The sequence below is a fragment of the Girardinichthys multiradiatus genome, chromosome 11 (assembly GCF_021462225.1).
Source record: "Girardinichthys multiradiatus isolate DD_20200921_A chromosome 11, DD_fGirMul_XY1, whole genome shotgun sequence".
NCBI classification, from domain to species: Eukaryota; Metazoa; Chordata; class Actinopteri; order Cyprinodontiformes; family Goodeidae; genus Girardinichthys; species Girardinichthys multiradiatus.
In genome coordinates, this window is record NC_061804.1 from 33,773,572 (window position 1) to 33,795,667 (window position 22,096).

At 40.4% G+C, this 22,096-nt stretch overlaps 1 protein-coding gene across 2 annotated transcripts; it reads left to right on the plus strand.

The window, feature by feature from the left end:
• Nucleotides 1–772: 772 nt before the first annotated feature.
• On the plus strand, nucleotides 773–17,777 carry mtmr2 (myotubularin related protein 2). Of its 2 annotated transcripts, none has more exons than XM_047378757.1 (16): nucleotides 773–1,008; nucleotides 6,318–6,420; nucleotides 6,518–6,541; nucleotides 7,511–7,577; nucleotides 7,712–7,806; nucleotides 7,882–7,986; nucleotides 8,104–8,208; nucleotides 8,294–8,377; nucleotides 8,463–8,612; nucleotides 8,689–8,877; nucleotides 12,392–12,577; nucleotides 14,303–14,509; nucleotides 14,598–14,690; nucleotides 14,774–14,887; nucleotides 16,059–16,235; nucleotides 16,330–17,777. In XM_047378757.1, the coding sequence occupies exons 1-16, from the start codon at nucleotides 929–931 to the stop codon at nucleotides 16,492–16,494; spliced, it is 1,944 nt and encodes a 647-aa protein (XP_047234713.1). In that variant the 5' UTR covers nucleotides 773–928; the 3' UTR covers nucleotides 16,495–17,777. The 2 variants fall into 2 exon arrangements, with proteins under 2 accessions (XP_047234713.1, XP_047234714.1); XM_047378758.1 differs by having other exon boundaries at nucleotides 7,715–7,806.
• Nucleotides 17,778–22,096: the final 4,319 nt, after the last annotated feature.

Sequence of the window (22,096 nt, forward strand, 5' to 3'; positions counted from 1 at the left end):
GTAGTAGGATAGCTCATGAATATATTGGCTTGTCCAGTATTTATGAAAAAAGGCTCAAATACTTGTACAAGCTTTGACCGATGCTAATTGGGGCATCTCAAAGTTGACAGCCAGATGTGCCTTCTCTTTTTAACAAAATGTAGGGTAAAAAAAACGTGCTAAAAAAATGTCATGGTGGTGGCAGCATTATGCTGTGGGGGTAGTAAATCTATACGGAAAACAGAGTTTATGTGAAGATGGATGGAGTTAAATATAGGGAAATCCTGGAAGAAAACCTGTTGAGGGCTGTTGAGATTTGAGATTGGGGTAGAGACGCACCTAGCATGGCAACAATAAAATGATTTAGACTGCAACAGAGTTACGGCTGAATTTGCAGCGAAAGGTGGTTCTACAAATTGATGGCAATTTCCTAACTAGATAACTTCTAAGTACAATTGGTTACATTGGATGTAAATGTGGGGGTATCAAAATTAAACGGGCTGAATAAAAATGCATGCTAGCCTTTGAATTTTTATTTAGCAAATAATTGATTCAATGATCCATACAATTACACACTACCATACGTCGATTAAGTTAGTGGTTGTAATTTGACAGCTTCACTGCCTTATTCATGAAAGTTTGTTTTATCTCTCAATCCTTTTTCTTTGCCTTTTGATTTCTTTCTAGTTACATGTAATAAAAATATTTTTGTTGTAATCTAATTTCACATGGAGCGGTAATATCTCAGAGAGTCGACAGAGGGCGCCATCCTCCATAACAGCCTATTTGTGACAGGGATTGGGAGGCTTCTGGGAAAAAATGGCAGCTTCCTTTTGTTTGTGAAGATTTGCTGTGCTGGGAGTGAGCAGTTAAAGGCGTTTTTCAGCGGAAACCCGGGTCTCCTTCACGTATTTGGGGATCGCCCTACCATTCGCCCAAACTATAGAAGATGGAGAAGAGCGGGAGCATCGACAGTTTGGGCTCAAAACCCTCCTCCTCCCGACAACCAAGCGTTGATTCATTGTCCAGGTAGCTAAACCCTTCACGACTTATTGCTTTTGAATAAGGGTAAAAGTCTGAAAACCCATACGCTACTAGTTATAGGAGTTTCACAACCGCTCCTTCACTCCAGCAGTAAGTTTAAACTCAAATAATCGAGTCCGCGTCCTAAATTGTACCAAGACGATCACTGTCAGTAAAACAGAATAGAAGTATGGTTCGCACATGCGTCAATTATTGTATCCATTTGGAGCAATAACCTGATTAGAATGAGTAGGTGGAGGATTTATTTGAACCGCCGAAATAAAACTAAAGAAAATGCGAATGGAAAGTTGAAATATTCTTATACATAAGGCTGTACAGTCATAGGAGAAAACTGCTGGGTTGACTGTGGTCCAGTTGACATGCGTATTTCTGGAAGTTCAGTGGAAGGAAAAACTGTTTGAAAAAGAGGCACAAGCAGTATGGATAATCACAACCTTGAGAGTTTCTGGAAGCAAAGCACATTCAAGAGTTCAACAAGATTAACAAGGCGACTGACTGGAGTAAGCGCTTCGAAAGACACCACACACCGCAGGAAATGGGCTACAACTGTTGCATTCCTTGTGTTAAACCACTTTTCATCCAGAGATGACATCAGAGGCATCTTACATGGGATAAAGAGACAAAGCACTGCATTGTTGTTCTGTGGTTCAAAATGCTCTTTTTAGAGCAAGGAAAACGATGCAGTTTATCTGGAATTCAAAGTCCCAGAGTCTGGAAGACGAGTGGAGAGGCACAGAATCCAAGTTGCTTGAGGTCCAGTGTGACGTTTGCACAGTCAAGGATGATGTGAGGAGCCATGCCATCTGTTTAAGTCCAAGTCAAATTTTGGAGCATTTCACTCTTACCTTTCTGGTAAGAGTGAATGTATGAACTTCTGATGTGAAGATGGATAGAGTTAAATATAGGGCAGAAAACCTGTTGAAGGCTACCTTGCAGGTGAGGCAATCTTGTTCAACACCTCAGCAAAACCACAGGCTGGTCACCTCCATGCCATGTTGATGCAGTTACTGATGCATATACAGGCTGACATTTCTAAATTAAAAATGTTTTTTTTTTTTTTTTTTTTATTCCTCCTGATATTCTGAAAAAATACATGTTGGATTTTCATTAGCTGCAACCAGTAAACATATATCCTTCTGTATGACATGAGTTTCACTTTTTGAATGAAACTACTGAGACAAATGACTTTTCAATGATATTCTAAATAAATTTAAATTTACAGATGCAGGGAAATGAAATGAAAATGACTCCAGGAATGCAAACTAGAAGGTTGCACAACCACAGAGGATGAGGAGATTTTAGTTTTAAATCAATATAGAAAGATGAAACAAGGTGGGTTTGATGTCCAGCCTGAATGCAGAAGTAGTGGTTGATTTATAATTGGCTGGAAAACTTTCTGGGTTACTGGGTATGTCTTGGTCGTGAGCACAGACCATGAAATCTGACTGAAATCATGCGATGAATGTCTCAGATCTGCTCAGTAGGCAGTCATTTATAAGGTATTGAAATCCACTGGTAACATCTGGTAAGTCTAATAAAAGTCTATTAGTCCTTTAGTTGTGCATAGAATATGCCTAATAAAAAAAAATGTCACAGCTGTCAGTCACATAAAGACACAACAAGACAATACACAATCAGAACCAGAAAATCATTTAAGAAGCAGATATTAAAGCAGTTTAAATAGATAAAATAAGTATAAACTATAAACCATGTCATAGAACAGCATGGTGGGAACAGATAATGGATTTTTCTACGTCTCATAGCATAATTGGCTAACTCATATGTCACTTAGGCAATTATGCTATGAGACTAACGAGATGTCAGCCCATTATGTTGGTGTTTCCTCTAAAAAAAGGAATGCTGATGCAAAAAAAAAACAAGATACAGTCAGCATATAGTCAACAAAAAACTTGAAGTATATTCCAGAAACAGAGATTGGCTATGCAAACATGAAAGCATTAAAAGCCTAATGATCAGATATTACGTCTTCTTCCTAATAGAGCTAAAGCGTAATAAGTTACAATTTAATTTGTTTACATTATTAATGTTTTATTGAATCTTTATTTAAAGTCTAGACTTTGTGTACGACCGATATGAGCTTTGTGCATTTATACCAGTTTATTCAGTTCAATTTTATTTATATTGCACGGAGATACAGTAAATACCATCTAAAGATAAAAAGTTCATCTTCAACACAATTAGATTCAAGTACAGGTCCTTCTCAAAATATTAGCATATTGTGATAAAGTTCATTATTTTCCATAATGTCATGATGAAAATTTAACATTCATATATTTTAGATTTATTGCACACTAACTGAAATATTTCAGGTCTTTTATTGTCTTAATATGGATGATTTTGGCATACAGCTCATGAAAACCCAAAATTCCTATCTCACAAAATTAGCATATTTCATTCGACCAATAAAAGAAAAGTGTTTTTAATACAAAAAACGTCAACCTTCAAATAATCATGTACAGTTATGCACTCAATACTTGGTCGGGAATCCTTTTGCAGAAATGACTGCTTCAATGCGGCGTGGCATGGAGGCAATCAGCCTGTGGCACTGCTGAGGTCTTATGGAGGCCCAGGATGCTTCGATAGCGGCCTTTAGCTCATCCAGAGTGTTGGGTCTTGAGTCTCTCAACGTTCTCTTCACAATATCCCACAGATTCTCTATGGGGTTCAGGTCAGGAGAGTTGGCAGGCCAATTGAGCACAGTGATACCATGGTCAGTAAACCATTTACCAGTGGTTTTGGCACTGTGAGCAGGTGCCAGGTCGTGCTGAAAAATGAAATCTTCATCTCCATAAAGCTTTTCAGCAGATGGAAGCATGAAGTGCTCCAAAATCTCCTGATAGCTAGCTGCATTGACCCTGCCCTTGATAAAACACAGTGGACCAACACCAGCAGCTGACACGGCACCCCAGACCATCACTGACTGTGGGTACTTGACACTGGACTTCTGGCATTTTGGCATTTCCTTCTCCCCAGTCTTCCTCCAGACTCTGGCACCTTGATTTCCGAATGACATGCAGAATTTGCTTTCATCCGAAAAAAGTACGTTGGACCACTGAGCAACAGTCCAGTGCTGCTTCTCTGTAGCCCAGGTCAGGCACTTCTGCCGCTGTTTCTGGTTCAAAAGTGGCTTGACCTGGGGAATGCGGCACCTGTAGCCCATTTCCTGCACACACCTGTGCACAGTGGCTCTGGATGTTTCTACTCCAGACTCAGTCCACTGCTTCCGCAGGTCCCCCAAGGTCTGGAATCGGCCCTTCTCCACAATCTTCCTCAGGGTCCGGTCACCTCTTCTCGTTGTGCAGCGTTTTCTGCCACACTTTTTCCTTCCCACAGACTTCCCACTGAGGTGCCTTGATACAGCACTCTGGGAACAGCCTATTTGTTCAGAAATGTATTTCTGTGTCTTACCCTCTTGCTTGAGGGTGTCAATAGTGGCCTTCTGGACAGCAGTCAGGTCGGCAGTCTTACCCATGATTGGGGTTTTGAGTGATGAACCAGGCTGGGAGTTTTAAAGGCCTCAGGAATCTTTTGCAGGTGTTTAGAGTTAACTCGTTGATTCAGATGATTAGGTTCATAGCTCGTTTAGAGACCCTTTTAATGATATGCTAATTTTGTGAGATAGGAATTTTGGGTTTTCATGAGCTGTATGCCAAAATCATCCGTATTAAGACAATAAAAGACCTGAAATATTTCAGTTAGTGTGCAATAAATCTAAAATATATGAATGTTAAATTTTCATCATGACATTATGGAAAATAATGAACTTTATCACAATATGCTAATATTTTGAGAAGGACCTGTACATGCAATCCAGAATTATCCCAATTCTAAAAAATATTGTCAAATTCACTAGATGATGCAATGCCAGATGGTAAAAGTTTCATAAATTCCAGCAAATGTTGTTGAGTTGCTGACTTTGCAGCAATCCCTAATCCTGAACAAGCATGTGGCGAAAGAAAGCAGACACAGAGAAATACCACTGGGCCAGGGGTGCTTTCTGTTTAAAAGAAAAAGAGCACACACAGGAGAGGAGCCAAACTTCCAAGCTGCCTTTCCAAGCGCTTTGGTTTTGCGGTCCTTTATGCCTTGGACACAAGACTACAAAGCTTATGCGAGCCATGGAACAGTTTTATTCCCTGTGCTTCAGTCTCGGGACTTCAGGCTTCTCACCTGACTGAAGAAACATCTGTGTCCGTATCTCAAAAACTGTGAAATGCAAAGTTGTCGGCTTTCTTGGTGGGGGATGAGCATTTATTGTGTCGTTGATCGCTATTGTGAAACATTTCTTATCACAATAAGAATTTTGATTTATTGTTGTTATTGTTACTTTTACTACTTTCTCTGCTGGTGGTGCCCTGGGAGCCTCAATAAATGTCAATAAATTCAAAAACACTATCAAATGTAGTGACTGTGTGCAGCTTATTAATAAAAACCACTCGTTTTTTATGTTATTTTAGGGATTCTCTTGGTAAAAATTGTAATGACATTGTTTTCTTAACCATCAAACATTTTCCCCACCCTTCTCCTTCAGCCTTATGATCTGAAGAGTTTAAAATATAAGTCAGGCATTGGCATTCAGGGCAGTTAGTCCTGCCAGCTGGCCGAATACAATAGCAATATGCACACAGTTAATGCATGGCACTCTTCTACCAAATGTTGCCTCCAGGCAGTGTTTGCGATTGTTTTGCACACACTAATGTTGCCATGACGATCGTGATTCAATGTATTGTGCAGCTCTAATTAGCATACATCTCTGATTACCAAGAAATCAATTATTTGTATTTAAGTGTTTGTACCATGCCGTTACCATACTCCATAACCCTTTTCACCTTTTCTCTTGTTACCACAATCGTCAGTGTATTTTGTTGGGTTATTTACTAAGTTCCTTCGTAGTTTAGGCAGCTGGTTGCGCAGGATTTTATTTAGGGGTGTCTGAGTGGAATAATAAAAATCCACGCTTCGCTTCTCAGATTTGTAACACATAAACAACAATTTAAAACCATATATGGTCTTCCCTCCACAATTATGCACCTCTTTGTGTTGGTCTATCACACATCACAACATAGAAATGCCAAATATTCACTGAAGCTTATGTTTATGAAACATGCCTATAGGTATGAAAACTTTTGAAAGAGGTGTGGGCTATAGAAGGCTTGTTGCCTTCATATATCTGTATCTAGAAATGTTTTGGCAGATGCTGATTTTTGGTGAAGGGAAGCACTATTAGGTACATTTTCTTAATCTTCTGTCTTTGTCATCTTATCTGTTTTCAGCACGTCCACCTCTCGCTCAGACCGCTCTGCTCAGGCCAAGCCACCGTCCGCTTTGTCCTCCGACTCGGTGTCGACCTCTGCAGAGTTCTCTCCAGAGCTCCGGGTTAGTAGCCTGCGCGCAGCTCATTGTTATTCTGCAGCTTCTTGAAAGTGAGTTTTCATAACTGAAGCATCTCTCTCCTCATTTATGCATCCCTCAGGTAAAGCCCAAAGCTGCTGCCAAGGTATGTGAATGTATTCTGAACCATATAGAGCAACTGTTCCAAACTCTGACATTGGAAAGGGCTCTTCAGCAGCAGTTCTCAAGGATTTCTTAGTGGTATTTTAAAACTTTTCTGTAAATAGTGGTTTTAAATTCAGTTTAGTAAGTGAACAATTTTAAAGGAAGCTTTTGTTGTTATTACATATATAAAAAAAAAACAATGTCTGCACATAACAGAAAATTAAGAAAAAAATGGGGATGCACTGGTCTGGCTTTTCCTGGCCTATAACAAATAATATTTTTTAGGGTAGGCCTGGCATGCCGATTTCTATTTATTTATTTAAATTCTAAGGACTATGAAACGCAAGAGAGAAACGATCTGCAGTACATCCTTTGACAGAGGTGGTAGTTTTGTATCGAACAGAGAATGAGGGAATTGGGAAGATGATTCGTGTTTAATTCAATTTCATTCTATTTATATGAGCCAATTTACCTCAATGTTGTCTCAAGGCTCTTTACGAAAAAATCAAAATTTAAATTTGTAGACAAAAATATAAAGTCCATTCAGTTTAATCCCAGATGGATTCAAATTCAATTAAGTGCATTATACTTCGATCTTAGTTATGAACCAGTGCAGTCATATTAAGCCTGTTATCTGGTAATGGTTTTCTGTTTCATTAACAGTTGCATGCCAGTTGCATTGAGGCATTAACTTCACTTTAGCAATCCTTCATACTGAGCAGGGATGTTGCCACAGTAGAAAGGAGAACTCCTGTTGAACAGGAAGACATTTTTAAGGGTGCAGAGTTGAATGTGAGGTAAAAGTGTTGCTTTAAAAGATTTCAAGTCAGTCTGGCCACTTGGAAGCTGAATTTATAGAAATAAGGGATGGCTTCAGGCTGCTCAGATTTGTGTATGTTGAAATCATATTTGAGATGGAATGACTGCTTTGCATTAGGTGTGTTTTTGTTGTTTTTCGGGATGTTTTCAGAAGGTGCATAGAGACTCGGACAAAGAAGAACCACAGTTGCTTCCAAATGAAACTGTGCAAGATATGGGTAATTTTTCCTTTTCTTTGGTTGTGATTACAGCAGCTCGACTCTTTGAAAGCAGACTGACATCTTCTAATTACTAAAATGGGAATAATTCTTAAATAACTGAACCTGAACTTCCTGTTGTTTTTTTTCTATAGCAGATGACATTACCTACTTCTGTCCTTTCACCGGAGCGCTGAGGGGGACAGTGATGGTCACCAACTACAGGCTTTTTTTTAAATCCATGGACAGGGTATGTGTGGGTGATGTTGAAGATCAAGTGCTGTTTGTAGAGGAATCATTTTGTTCATTTGGCTCTTGTATCTAGGAGCCAGCATTTATGCTGGATTTGCCTCTCGGAGTGGTAACTCGTGTGGAAAAAATCGGAAATACTTCGAGCCGCGCAGATGTGTCCTATGGAGTAGTTTGCAAGGTGAACACACAGACTAAAAAAAACATGTTTCTACTGTAACTGATCTTTTGCTGTGGTGACAAAACATTTCAAAACAGACTGACTCTCACCATCTGCTGCTGCTCTGCCCTTTTACAGGATATGCGTAATCTACGATTTGCTCACAAACTGTTTGAGGACACTCTCAAGAAGTCGGTTTTTGAAGTTTTGATGAAATTTGCGTTTCCTGTTTCCAACGGGCTGGTGAGTCACTCCCCGATGCCCTACTGCTGTCACAGTACCGCGGCACAGATCACCAACGTATTTATTTCTCCTTCTCACTTCATAGCAAATCTTTGCCTTTGAATACGGGCAAGTTTTTCCTGAGAACGGATGGAAGGTGTATGATCCCATATCTGAGTACAAAAGACAGGTACTTCCAGGAGCTGCAGTCTGAACGTCTTGCTGAATCTTATAGGAAGCGTTTTTACAGCTGTCCCTTTTGTTTTTTTGCTCAGGGTATACCCAACGAAAGCTGGAGGATAGCAAAAGTAAACGACCACTTTGAGCTGTGTGATACATACCCATCAACTCTGGTGGTTCCAGTCAACATACCAGATGAAGAGATGAAGAGGGTGGCAGCTTTTAGAGTGAAGGGCAGGATACCTGTGAGTAACCTTTTCCAAAGATCTAAATATTTCTTTTGCTTGCTGTGCTGATGTTCTCCTACACTTTGTGAGGCAGGTGCTGTCGTGGATCCATCCAGAGAGCCAAGCCACGGTGACACGCTGCAGCCAGCCGATGGTCGGGGTGAACGGGAAGCGCAGCAAAGAGGATGAGAAATACCTGCAGGCTATCATGGATGCTAATGCTCAGTCCCATAAGCTTTTTATTTTTGATGCCAGACCCGGCGTCAACGCTGCTGCCAACAAGGTCACTTTTATTATTCTATAAAACGGTTTTCACTAAAACTATATAGACAAGAATAAGAGTTGCAAACTGCTAGTGTTTGCTGACATCATTAAGCAGAATGTACATGTTTGGTTTTACACAAATGGAGGTCTGAACTTAGAGGTGCTACTTTTTTTGTATCCAAAAACAGTAATTTTCCAGCTCCCAAACAGATCTATAGTAACGTCATGTTTTCTTTCATTAGCAGAAAAGATTATATAGACATACATTTTACTCCCCTGGGAAATAATTGTAAAAAGTCTTAACATAGAGGTCCTTCTCAAAATATTAGCATATTGTGATAAAGTTCATTATTTTCCATAATGTCATGATGAAAATTTAACATTCATATATTTTAGATTCATTGCACACTAACTGAAATATTTCAGGTCTTTTATTCTCTTAATACAGATGATTTTGGCATACAGCTCATGAAAACCCATAATTCCTATCTCACAAAATTAGCATATTTCATCCGACCAATAAAAGAAAAGTGTTTTTAATACAAAAAACGTCAACCTTCAAATAATCATGTACAGTTATGCACTCAATACTTGGTCGGGAATCCTTTGGCAGAAATGACTGCTTCAATGCGGCGTGGCATGGAGGCAATCAGCCTGTGGCACTGCTGAGGTCTTATGGAGGCCCAGGATGCTTTGATAGCGGCCTTTAGCTCATCCAGAGTGTTGGGTCTTGAGTCTCTCAACGTTCTCTTCACAATATCCCACAGATTCTCTATGGGGTTCAGGTCAGGAGAGTTGGCAGGCCAATTGAGCACAGTGATACCATGGTCAGTAAACCATTTACCAGTGGTTTTGGCACTGTGAGCAGGTGCCAGGTCGTGCTGAAAAATGAAATCTCCATCTCCATAAAGCTTTTCAGCAGATGGAAGCATGAAGTGCTCCAAAATCTCCTGATAGCTAGCTGCATTGACCCTGCCCTTGATAAAACACAGTGGACCAACACCAGCAGCTGACACGGCACCCCAGACCATCACTGACTGTGGGTACTTGACACTGGACTTCTGGCATTTTGGCATTTCCTTCTCCCCAGTCTTCCTCCAGACTCTGGCACCTTGATTTCCGAATGACATGCAGAATTTGCTTTCATCCGAAAAAAGTACTTTGGACCACTGAGCAACAGTCCAGTGCTGCTTCTCTGTAGCCCAGGTCAGGCGCTTCTGCCGCTGTTTATGGTTCAAAAGTGGCTTGATCTGGGGAATGCGGCACCTGTAGCCCATTTCCTACACACGCCTGTGCACGGTGGCTCTGGATGTTTCTACTCCAGACTCAGTCCACTGCTTCCGCAGGTCCCCCAAGGTCTGGAATCGGCCCTTCTCCACAATCTTCCTCAGGGTCAGGTCACCTCTTCTCGTTGTGCAGCGTTTTCTGCCACACTTTTTCCTTCCCACAGACTTCCCACTGAGGTGCCTTGATACAGCACTCTGGGAACAGCCTATTCGTTCAGAAATTTCTTTCTGTGTCTTACCCTCTTGCTTGAGGGTGTCAATAGTGGCCTTCTGGACAGCAGTCAGGTCGGCAGTCTTACCCATGATTGGGGTTTGGAGTGATGAACCAGGCTAGGAGTTTTAAAGGCCTCAGGAATCTTTTGCAGGTGTTTAGAGTTAACTCGTTGATTCAGATGATTAGGTTCATAGCTCGTTTAGAGACCCTTTTAATGATATGCTAATTTTGTGAGATAGGAATTTTGGGTTTTCATGAGCTGTATGCCAAAATCATCCGTATTAAGACAATAAAAGACCTGAAATATTTCAGTTAGTGTGCAATGAATCTAAAATATATGAATGTTAAATTTTCATCATGACATTATGGAAAATAATGAACTTTATCACAATATGCTAATATTTTGAGAAGGACCTGTAAATTATATTTTAATGTGGTAGGATAACATTTACACTGAAAACTGTAGAAAATCTGGCCTTTAATTTAAGGAAATGTATTCAATGGGGGAAAATTCAATTTTAAGAGCTATTTGATTTTAAACAAAATTACTGGTGGCACAAATATTAGTACCCCTGTATTAAAATAAATATACCTGAAGTAGTTTATACTTTAACTTTTAAATCTGGTCAGATTTTTAAGGTATTTTTCCTTGGTGATCCATAACCTTTGGTTCTCCTAAGGTATAATTATGAAGTATATAATGATATATATTTTGCCACCATGCAGAGTGAGCAGGATGAATAATGAGGTAGAAGGAAATTGCTAAGCTCTCTGCAGCTTAAGCAGCATCATGTCTCCATTACAGCCATTAAATCTTCTATACACTACCGTTCAAAAGTTTTAGAAAGCCTTTCTCATTTAATGGTTTTCTTTATGTTTATGACTATTTACATTGTATGTAGATTCTCAATGAAGGCATCAAAAGTGTGAATAAACACATGCAATGATGTGGCAAAACAAAAAATTGTAAAAGAACTTTAAATATGTTATATTTTAGATTTCTTAAAGTAGCCGCCATTTGCTGTGATGACTGAAATATTAACCTCTGGGCGTCTCTCAATGAACCTCTGGGAAGTTCTTTCAACACTCTTTGGAAAACCATTTCAGGTGACCACCTCATGAAGCTCATGGAGAGAACGACAAGAGAGCAAAGCAGTCATCAAAGCAAAGGGCGGCTATTTTGAAGAATCTAAAATATTCTCTTCCTGGTAACCTGGTTAGAATGCATGGTATCATGAACTCTTTAAATAATCTGGTGGCCTCCTCCAGAGCACTGAAATATAATATAATGATAATGATCCAAAACATATGGCAAAAATCAACACGGCAATGGTTCAGCAGACACAAAATCAACTCTCCTTCATGTCCATCTCAGTCCACAGACCTCCAAAGGGTGGCTGAAGAGAAAAGATCAATAAAGAGGACTCTGGACAATCTAGAGAAATTGTGCAAAGAGGAATGGTCAAAGATCCTTCTTTCTGTACGCTTCAACCTTATGAATTGTTATAACAGAAGACAGTGCTGTGCTGTTGGCAAAAACGGTGGAGTACTGACAGCATGGGTGCAATATTAGGTGATTTAGTGAGATTTCTCCACCACTGAGGAGGTTGGATGTTATAATTTGTAAATTGGTTTATCTGAATGTACTCTAAAGCAGTAAAATAGTTTTTTTGTCTCTTTGCACATCTGAACCCATAAATGAGCAAAGTCAGGATATAATTTTCTATTCAAGCAAAAGTTGGTAAAGAAATGCTTGCTGGAAAGTCAAGTCCACACATTAGCAGTAAGGCCCCCATAATACCTATAAAATGAGAACCACATGATGATGTTTGACTGAAATGTCATCATGTGGAGTCGAAAACTTGCCTGTAAACATACAGCAGAGTGAGACATTCGGGTAGGGAAGGGAAAAAATGAGAAGAAAGAAATTAGGGCAGAAACGGTCAAAAGTTGTGTGTTCATGTCTTAATTTGGACACTGACTTGTTTTCTGTGTCCCTGATGGCTATATTCTCTCTGGCTTCTTTTCTGCAGATGAAAGGCGGTGGATATGAAAGCGAGGATGCGTATCAGAACGCTGAACTTGTGTTCTTGGACATCCACAATATTCACGTAATGAGGGAGTCTCTGCGCAAACTGAAAGATGCCGTTTATCCCAATATCCAGGACTCCCACTGGCTCTCCAATCTGGAGTCCACTCACTGGCTCGAGCACATCAAGGTGGGCAGGATTAATTACCTTGAGGATAACAGTAAATTGAACATACAGTGCCTTGCGAAAGTATTCGGCCCCCTTGAACTTTTCAACCTTTTGCCACATTTCAGGCTTCAAACATAAAGATATAAAATTCGAATTTTTTGTGAAGAATCAACAACAAGTGGGACACAATCGTGAAGTGGAATGAAATTTATTGGATGTGTCAAACTTTTTTAACAAATAAAAAACTGAAAAGTGTGGCGTGCAATATTATTCGGCCCCTTTACTTTCAGTGCAGCAAACTCACTCCAGAAGTTCAGTGAGGATCTCTGAATGATCCAATGTTGTCCCAAATGACTGATGATGATAAATAGAATCCACCTGTGTGTAATCAAGTCTCCGTATAAATGCACCTGCTCTGTGATAGTCTCAGGATTCTGTTCAAAGTGCAGAGAGCATCATGAAGACCAAGGAACACACCAGGCAGATCCGAGATACTGTTGTGGAGAAGTTTAAAACCGGATTTGGATACAAAAAGATTTCCCAAGCTTTAAACATCCCAAGGAGCACTGTGCAACCAATCATATTGAAATGGAAGGAGTATCAGACCACTGCAAATCTACCAAGACCTGGCCGTCCCTCTAAACTTTCATCTCGAACAAGGAGAAGACTGATCAGAGATGCAGCCAAGAGGCCCATGATCACTCTGGATGAACTGCAGAGATCTACAGCTGAGGTGGGAGAGTCTGTCCATAGGACAACAATCAGTCGTACACTGCACAAATCTGGTATTTATGGAAGAGTGGCAAGAAGAAAGCCATTTCTCAAAGATATCCATAAAAAGTCTTGTTTAAAGTTTGCCACAAGCCACCTGGGAGACACACCAAACATGTGGAAGAAGGTGCTCTGGTCAAATGAAACCAAAATCGAATTGTTTGGCCACAATGCAAAACGATATGTTTGGTGTAAAAGCAACACAGCTCATTACCCTGAACACACCATCCCCACTGTCAAACATGGTGGTGGCAGCATCATGGTTTGGGCCTGCTTTTCATCAGCAGGGACAGGGAAGATGGTCAAAATTGATGGGAAGATGGATGGGTCCAAATACAGGACCATTCTGGAAGAAAACCTGTTGGAGTCTGCAAGAGACCTGAGACTGGGACGGAGATTTATCTTCCAACAAGACAATGATCCAAAACATAAAGCCAAATCTACAATGGAATAGTTCACAAATAAACGTATCCAGGTGTTGGAATGGCCTAGTCAAAGTCCAGACCTGAATCCAATCGAGAATCTGTGGAAAGAGCTGAAGACTGCTGTTCACGAACGCTCTCCATCCAACCTCACTGAGCTCCAGCTGTTTTGCAAGGAAGAATTTCAGTCTCTCGATGTGCAAAACTGATAGAGACATACCCCAAGCGACTTGCAGCTGTAATTGCAGCAAAGGGTGGAGCTACAAAGTATTAACACAAGGGGGCCGAATAATATTGCAAGCCCCACTTTTCAGTTTTTTATTTGTTAAAAAAGTTTGACACGTCCAATAAATTTCATTCCACTTCATGATTGTGTCCCACTTGTTGTTGATTCTTCACAAAAAATTTGAATTTTATATCTTATGTTTGAAGCCTGAAATGTGGCAAGAGGTGACCAGTTCAAGGGGGCGAGTACTTTCGTAAGGCACTGTATGAGCCACCACCTACATTCACTGACTACTTTGGGTTCATATTTCTGCTGGTGTGTTTGCAGTTGATCCTGGCAGGAGCACTGAGGATCGCAGACAAGGTGGAGTCCGGAAAAACGTCTGTGGTGGTGCACTGCAGCGACGGCTGGGACAGGACAGCCCAGCTCACCTCTCTGTCCATGCTGATGCTGGACGGTTACTACAGAACCATCCGCGGCTTTGAGGTTTTGCTCGAGAAAGAGTGGCTAAGTTTTGGACATCGCTTCCAGCTGGTAAACTAACTTCTTATTAGTTAAAAAATGTGTTCCAAGTTGTAGTTTAAAAATGCATGACTGATTGTCCTTATTTTGGTTCTGTCAGCGTATCGGTCACGGTGATAAAAACCACACCGATGCCGATCGCTCGCCTGTTTTTATCCAGTTCATCGACTGCGTGTGGCAGTTGACTCGACAGGCAAGTTAAAGGACAACAGTGTGAGACATTTCTATGTGGAAGAAGTTATCCTTAAAGATAATGTGTATTTTGTTTTATTGAAGTTTCCTGCAGCTTTTGAGTTTAACGAATACTTCCTGGTAACCATCCTGGATCACCTGTACAGCTGCCTGTTTGGGACATTCCTGTGTAACAGCGAACAGCAAAGGTTGAAGGAAGTAAGGAGCCTTTGTTTCTCTCTGTTTCTTTGATTCCAAGGATTTTATTTTATTGCCATTTTTTACTACCATGAGCTGCTGTCACACTGCCACATATATTAGAGTTTCTTAAAACACGACTTTATTTCTTTTTTTCTTCTCTATAATTAATTAATGCAAGGGATGAAAGTTCAATGCTACACACACGGTCTTAGCTGAAATCAGATCACACATTCAAATTGAATTAATTTATGTTCATGGTCCACCTCAACCATTTTAAACTAAATAAATCTCCACTTTATACAGATCAGTTCCTAATCAGCACATTGATTATGTCATCACTTAGTATTTGCAACCTGGCCTTTGCCTCTGTATTTACTTATTTTTAATCCTTTCTTGCTCTCTTTACTCAAACTGGAATTTAATGTGGCATAAGTCTCCATGAAGGTGATCCTATTTACATATTTTCCTGCCCTAGTTGTCATAAAGTACAATGAGTGACATTTTGACTTCAAAACAACCTATTAAGTCTATGTTTATAATTGTAGCCGCTGTTAAAGCTCTATGAGATGGGTGTCCCTCTTTAATGAAATTCTGATTTTGTTTAAGCGCGTCAGCTGAAAAAATCGTCACTCAAGGCAAATAAAAACAGAGTCCGTGTTGTTGTTAGGACTTTTTCTTTACGGTCAAAGAAAAAAGCTAGAAATGCCAGCGTTAGGCTGCAGCGTCATTACTGCAAATATCTCTGCTGTGTCTGCAAACTAGAACTGCACAATATATTGAATTGCAGTCATCGTCACATTAGTAATGTTTGCAGCATCACAGTTGCAAAAATACTGCTTGAATGCTGAATATCATATTTCAAGTGCCATGCATTCACACCCAGCGTGCCAACACTGTATTTGATCTGTTGGAGCAGTTCAAAATCATCTAAAAATGTAACACTAATTACATTTTCATTTGTACTACATTGGTTGAGTTAATCTTGCTATTTCTGCCTGTTAAAGCATTCTGCATGCTAAAGTGAAGTAAAGTTCATATACCTCTTTATACATTTGAAACACAAGGCAGATACACCATAATATGACAGGAGCGGGAGAATCTAAACCAAAGCTCAAAAACAGACAAGATGATGTGCAAAAATATCATGCAGTTTCAAATCCTTTATTTTTTATTTCTTTTTCATTTCAAGGAGATCCCCAAGAGGACAGTCTCGCTGTGGTCCTACATTAACAGCCAGCTTGAGGAGTTCACCAACCCAATGTATGTAAACTATTCAAACCAGGTGCTGTTCCCTGTTGTCAGCTTACGCCACCTGGAGCTTTGGGTTGGCTACTACATCCGCTGGAACCCTCGCATGAAACCGCAGGTATACCACAAAATCTGCTTTTACTTCATTGTCTCTCAACTCCTCGAGTGATCCAGGGTTTAAAATGCAGGCCTCTTTTTCCATCTTCTGCAAGGAACCTGTTCACCAGCGCTTTAAGGAGCTGCTGGCGAAGCGAGCCGAGCTTCAGAAGAGAGTCGACGAGTTACAGAGGGAGGTGTCAAACCGCTCCGTTTCATCATCCTCAGAGAGGGCGGGCTCACCCACACGCTCCATCACTCCCGTGCAAACCTTTGTTTGACGCATGATTTTATGAAAGCGCAGCCCTGCCTGGGAGAACCTGATAAAGTAGGAATCGGTGTCACAACTGGAGCCAAGAAGGACCTGTGTCAAACGGCCTCTTTAGAGGATTAATACACTGCCACCAAATGTTTGAACAGAGTTGTATCACAATTAGGGTAGAGTGTGCTATCAATGAAGGTTTCTGAGATCACTGGACAGTAGCCATATATAATAAACTAGTCCTCTGAGGTAGGAGGACATGTAAAGAAAATAAGAAAGGACTTTAATCCTTGTTGACCAACCCACAATCCTTCTTTGTTTTAACTACATTAATTATTATTGAGGTTAAATGTTTATGCCTTATATGCATCAAAGGAACACCCCCTTCACTCCTTGATATTCATTTCAAAGCACAGCAGCTGACAGTTTGTGAACGTAGAGTGCTGTGAGAAACCAAACCAAGTAGAAATATTTAAGTATTAGTTTCAAGCTATAACTAAAAAGAGATGATGCTAATGTTTTCAACATTTAAAAAAATGCTTCCCTCTTATAAATCAATCCTTTTAGACTGTTGTGACCAAATATCCATTTTACTTTAAGAACAGATACTATGTATAACATTCCTTTACTTAACTTTTGTAAGTTTAATTATTTATTATCTTGTAGTTTAGACTTGTTTTCATCACTCTAAGCATCCTCTTTCTAGCCTCGTAATTTAATGTTTCTGGATGATATCGCTAAGCTGTAAAGGATATGCAATAATTTGAGTCAATTTTGTTCACTAAATATAATAATTCGATGATGTGCCTTTTATGATTAATTGAGAGTAAAACTGAAGTGAAAACTGAGTGCACAACACTTGCATGAAACACTAATTAGCCTCATAATGTTTTCCTCACATCTGAACTGTTCAAATGTTAACTAAATGCCCTAGTAGCATTACAGTGATGATCTTTAGTTTAAAAAAGTGCCTTTTGTGGTAAAATAGGAAAGGTTTTCTGGAGCTGACTATTTGTGGGACTCATACTGTTATCTTTTTACGTTGTAGCTTTTAAATACCCTATACCCATTAAACAAACTAATTTTTCCTAGATTTTAATTAGTTTTTTTATTTAACTCTTTCTGTGTCTACATGTACATCTCTGTCACTGATATTGCATTACTGTTCCTCTAAAATGTTCAGCTAATAATGTCATACACTTTCACATCATTCCTTATGCTGTATGCACTACCTTTATTCATTTATCTCCTGCATTGTCAAACTGTATTGAACTATTTAATAAAAGTGACACTGTGAAGTCATTTTTAATGTTTTTTAATTTTGAGTGGACAAGGAAACTGCAGAACTTAGCTCTTTGAATGCTGAACGTCTGTAATCCAGGAAGGCTAATCTGGAATTTGTATGTTGGACATTAATTATAAAGTGATTTGAGAGGGTTTCTTCACTTTTCTGCAAACTGTGATATATCTTTAATTTAAGGCAACTATTACTGATAAAAATGTGGCAGAATTTCACACACAGAATTTCAAAATGAAACTGTCAAGTTAATCTAACAAATCTGACAGTTTTAAATGGTTTACTATCTCCATGCAACTGGGGTGCACTCTACAACGAATCAAGCGCACCCATCCCTGTCATTGCTCTATCTCAGCAGGCAAATCTAATAAGGTAATCCTGTTCACCTGTGCTCAGAGGAATTCTATTCAGAGAAAGAACTTCAGCTGAAAGCTTCTCCAAAGACACCACTGGTAGGAACTGGACAATATTATTTGAAGAACATAATACATATTTAATTTGAAAAGCTAAAACTGTGCTGATATTTGCTGATTGTCTGTGGTTGGATGTGAGGGGTCAAAGAGAACATTGTTGTTTCTGATGTTTGGTGTTTGTTTCATCTGTTTGTAGGTTATCAACCTACTTAAGTTCAAGAAATGGTGCACTGATGTTAAGATCCATGTCAAAAGAAAGGATGAATAAACAAAATGTGACTGAGCTGAGTTGTTCCTGTGTCTCTTTGGAGAAAGCAAGCCTTTTCAAGTTTGGGAAAATGCTGAAGTGACTTCAGATGAAGAACAAAACTTGACAGAAACCTTTAGGCATAGTGCTGAAAGTAGACAGGGTGCCTGCTTTACAGACACAAACAAAAATTGTTACACAGGAGAGGAGCCAAATAACTGAAAAATCTGCCTCCCATTCTACTTACAGAAACTCCTGTAGTCTGAGAATGAAGTGCTTTATTGGGACTATATGGTACTATTAGCATCTAAGCAGAGGTTTGGTCAATCAGAATATTTTTTAAATTCAGCTTTGTTCTTACAGGGAACTAGTGAGAAGCTGAAATTGTGCCATACTGTGTTTATACATAATGTGTTTTCTTTTTATTAAGATAGATGAAACCGTGATCAGTGAGACATCCAAAGCTTGGGATATTGTTTTATAACTTAGTCCTGCTTAAAACTTTCCCCCAACTTCCTAACCCGATCAGTCTATGTTCCTTTATCTTCACGACGTTGTTTGTTCTATAATGTTCTACCTCTGGGCTCTACATAGAACAGAAGAATCTTGTTTAAATTAAACGCTCAGGAGTGGAGGACTCTCCACTTTTCAGATGTGTTGGTCTGTCACATAAAATCACAAATAAAACACATTAAAGTCTATGGTAGTCACTTGGAAGGCTTCCCATTATTGGATAATTTTAGATTCAGGTTAAAATTAAACTTTCTGCTAAATGGTTAACACTGATCAATTTCACATGCTGTTGTGCAAATGGAATAGACAACAGGGGGAAATCTTTGGCGATTAGCAAGACTCACTCAAAAAAGGAGTGGTTCTGCAGGTGGGGACCACAGACCACTTCTCAGTACCTAGGCTTTCTGGCTGATGTTTTGGTCATTTTTGAATGTTGGTGGTGCTTTCACCCTCGTGGTAGCATGAGACGGACTCTACAACCCATACAGGTCCTTCTCAAAATATTAGCATATTGTGATAAAGTTCATTATTTTCCATAATGTCATGATGAAAATTTAACATTCATATATTTTAGATTCATTGCACACTAACTGAAATATTTCAGGTCTTTTATTGTCTTAATACGGATGATTTTGGCATACAGCTCATGAAAACCCAAAATTCCTATCTCACAAAATTAGCATATCATTAAAAGGGTCTCTAAACGAGCTATGAACCTAATCATCTGAATCAACGAGTTAACTCTAAACACCTGCAAAAGATTCCTGAGGCCTTTAAAACTCCCAGCCTGGTTCATCACTCAAAACCCCAATCATGGGTAAGACTGCCGACCTGACTGCTGTCCAGAAGGCCACTATTGACACCCTCAAGCAAGAGGGTAAGACACAGAAAGAAATTTCTGAACGAATAGGCTGTTCCCAGAGTGCTGTATCAAGGCACCTCAGTGGGAAGTCTGTGGGAAGGAAAAAGTGTGGCAGAAAACGCTGCACAACGAGAAGAGGTGACCGGACCCTGAGGAAGATTGTGGAGAAGGGCCGATTCCAGACCTTGGGGGACCTGCGGAAGCAGTGGACTGAGTCTGGAGTAGAAACATCCAGAGCCACCGTGCACAGGCGTGTGCAGGAAATGGGCTACAGGTGCCGCATTCCCCAGACCTGGGCTACAGAGAAGCAGCACTGGACTGTTGCTCAGTGGTCCAAAGTACTTTTTTCGGATGAAAGCAAATTCTGCATGTCATTCGGAAATCAAGGTGCCAGAGTCTGGAGGAAGACTGGGGAGAAGGAAATGCCAAAATGCCAGAAGTCCAGTGTCAAGTACCCACAGTCAGTGATGGTCTGGGGTGCCGTGTCAGCTGCTGGTGTTGGTCCACTGTGTTTTATCAAGGGCAGGGTCAATGCAGCTAGCTATCAGGAGATTTTGGAGCACTTCATGCTTCCATCTGCTGAAAAGCTTTATGGAGATGAAGATTTCATTTTTCAGCACGACCTGGCACCTGCTCACAGTGCCAAAACCACTGGTAAATGGTTTACTGACCATGGTATCACTGTGCTCAATTGGCCTGCCAACTCTCCTGACATGAACCCCATAGAGAATCTGTGGGATATTGTGAAGAGAACGTTGAGAGACTCAAGACCCAACACTCTGGATGAGCTAAAGGCCGCTATCGAAGCATCCTGGGCCTCCATAAGACCTCAGCAGTGCCACAGGCTGATTGCCTCCATGCCACGCCGCATTGAAGCAGTCATTTCTGCAAAAGGATTCCTGACCAAGTATTGAGTGCATAACTGTACATGATTATTTGAAGGTTGACGTTTTTTGTATTAAAAACACTTTTCTTTTATTGGTCGGATGAAATATGCTAATTTTGTGAGATAGGAATTTTGGGTTTTCATGAGCTGTATGCCAAAATCATCCGTATTAAGACAATAAAAGACCTGAAATATTTCAGTTAGTGTGCAATGAATCTAAAATATATGAATGTTAAATTTTCATCATGACATTATGGAAAATAATGAACTTTATCGCAATATGCTAATATTTTGAGAAGGACCTGTACAAGTGGCTCAGGTAGTGCAGCTCATCCAGGATGGCACATCAATGCGAGCTGTGGCAAGAAGGTTTGCTGTGTCTGTCAGCGTAGTGTCCAGAGCCTGGAGGGCGCTACCAGGAGACAGGCCAGTACACCAGGAGATGTGGAGGAGGCCGTAGGAGGGCAACAACCCAGCAGCAGGACCGCTACCTCCACCTTTGTGCAAGGAGGAGCACTGCCAGAGCCCTGCAAAAATGACCTCCAGCAGGCCACAAATGTGCATGTGTCTGCACAAACGGTTAGAAACCGACTCCATGAGGATGGTATGAGGGCCCAACGTCCACAAATGGGGGTTGTGCTCACAGCCCAACACCGTGCAGGACGCTTGGCATTTGCCAGAGATGAGATCCTCAGACCCCTTGTGAGACCATATGCTGGTACGGTTGGCCCTGGGTTCCTCCTAATGCAGGACAATGCTAGACCTCATGTGGCTGGAGTGTGTCAGCAGTTCCTGCAAGATGAAGACATTGAAGCTATGGACTGGCCCGCCTGTTCCCTAGACCTGAATCTGGTTGGGTACATCTGGGACATCATGTCTCGCTCCATCCACCAATGTCACGTTGCACCACAGACTGTCCAGAAGTTGGTGGATGCTTTAGTCCAGGTCTGGGAGGAGATCCCTCAGGAGACCATCCACCGTCTCATCAGGAGCATGTCCAGGCGATGTAGGGAGGTCATACAGACACATGGAGGCCACACACAATACTGAGCCTCATTTTGACTTGTTTTAAAGACATTACATCAAAGTTGGATCAGCCTGTAGTGTGTTTTTCCACTTTAAATTTGTGTGTGACTCCAAATCCAGGCCTCCATTGGTTAATAAATTTTATTTCCATTGATGATTTTGTGTAATTTTGTTGTATTCAATGAGAATATTTCATTCATTCAGATCTAGGATGTGTTATTTGAGTGTTCCCTTTGTTTTTTCAGCAGTCTGTCTGTCTGTCTGTTAATAGCGACAGTGAAAACTGTTACAGTTTTGCGGGCACCTGATTGGCTGTACTAATTTCAAACTGTAAATCCCGCGGACGGATGTTGTGTCGCGATAGGTTTCCTTCCTTC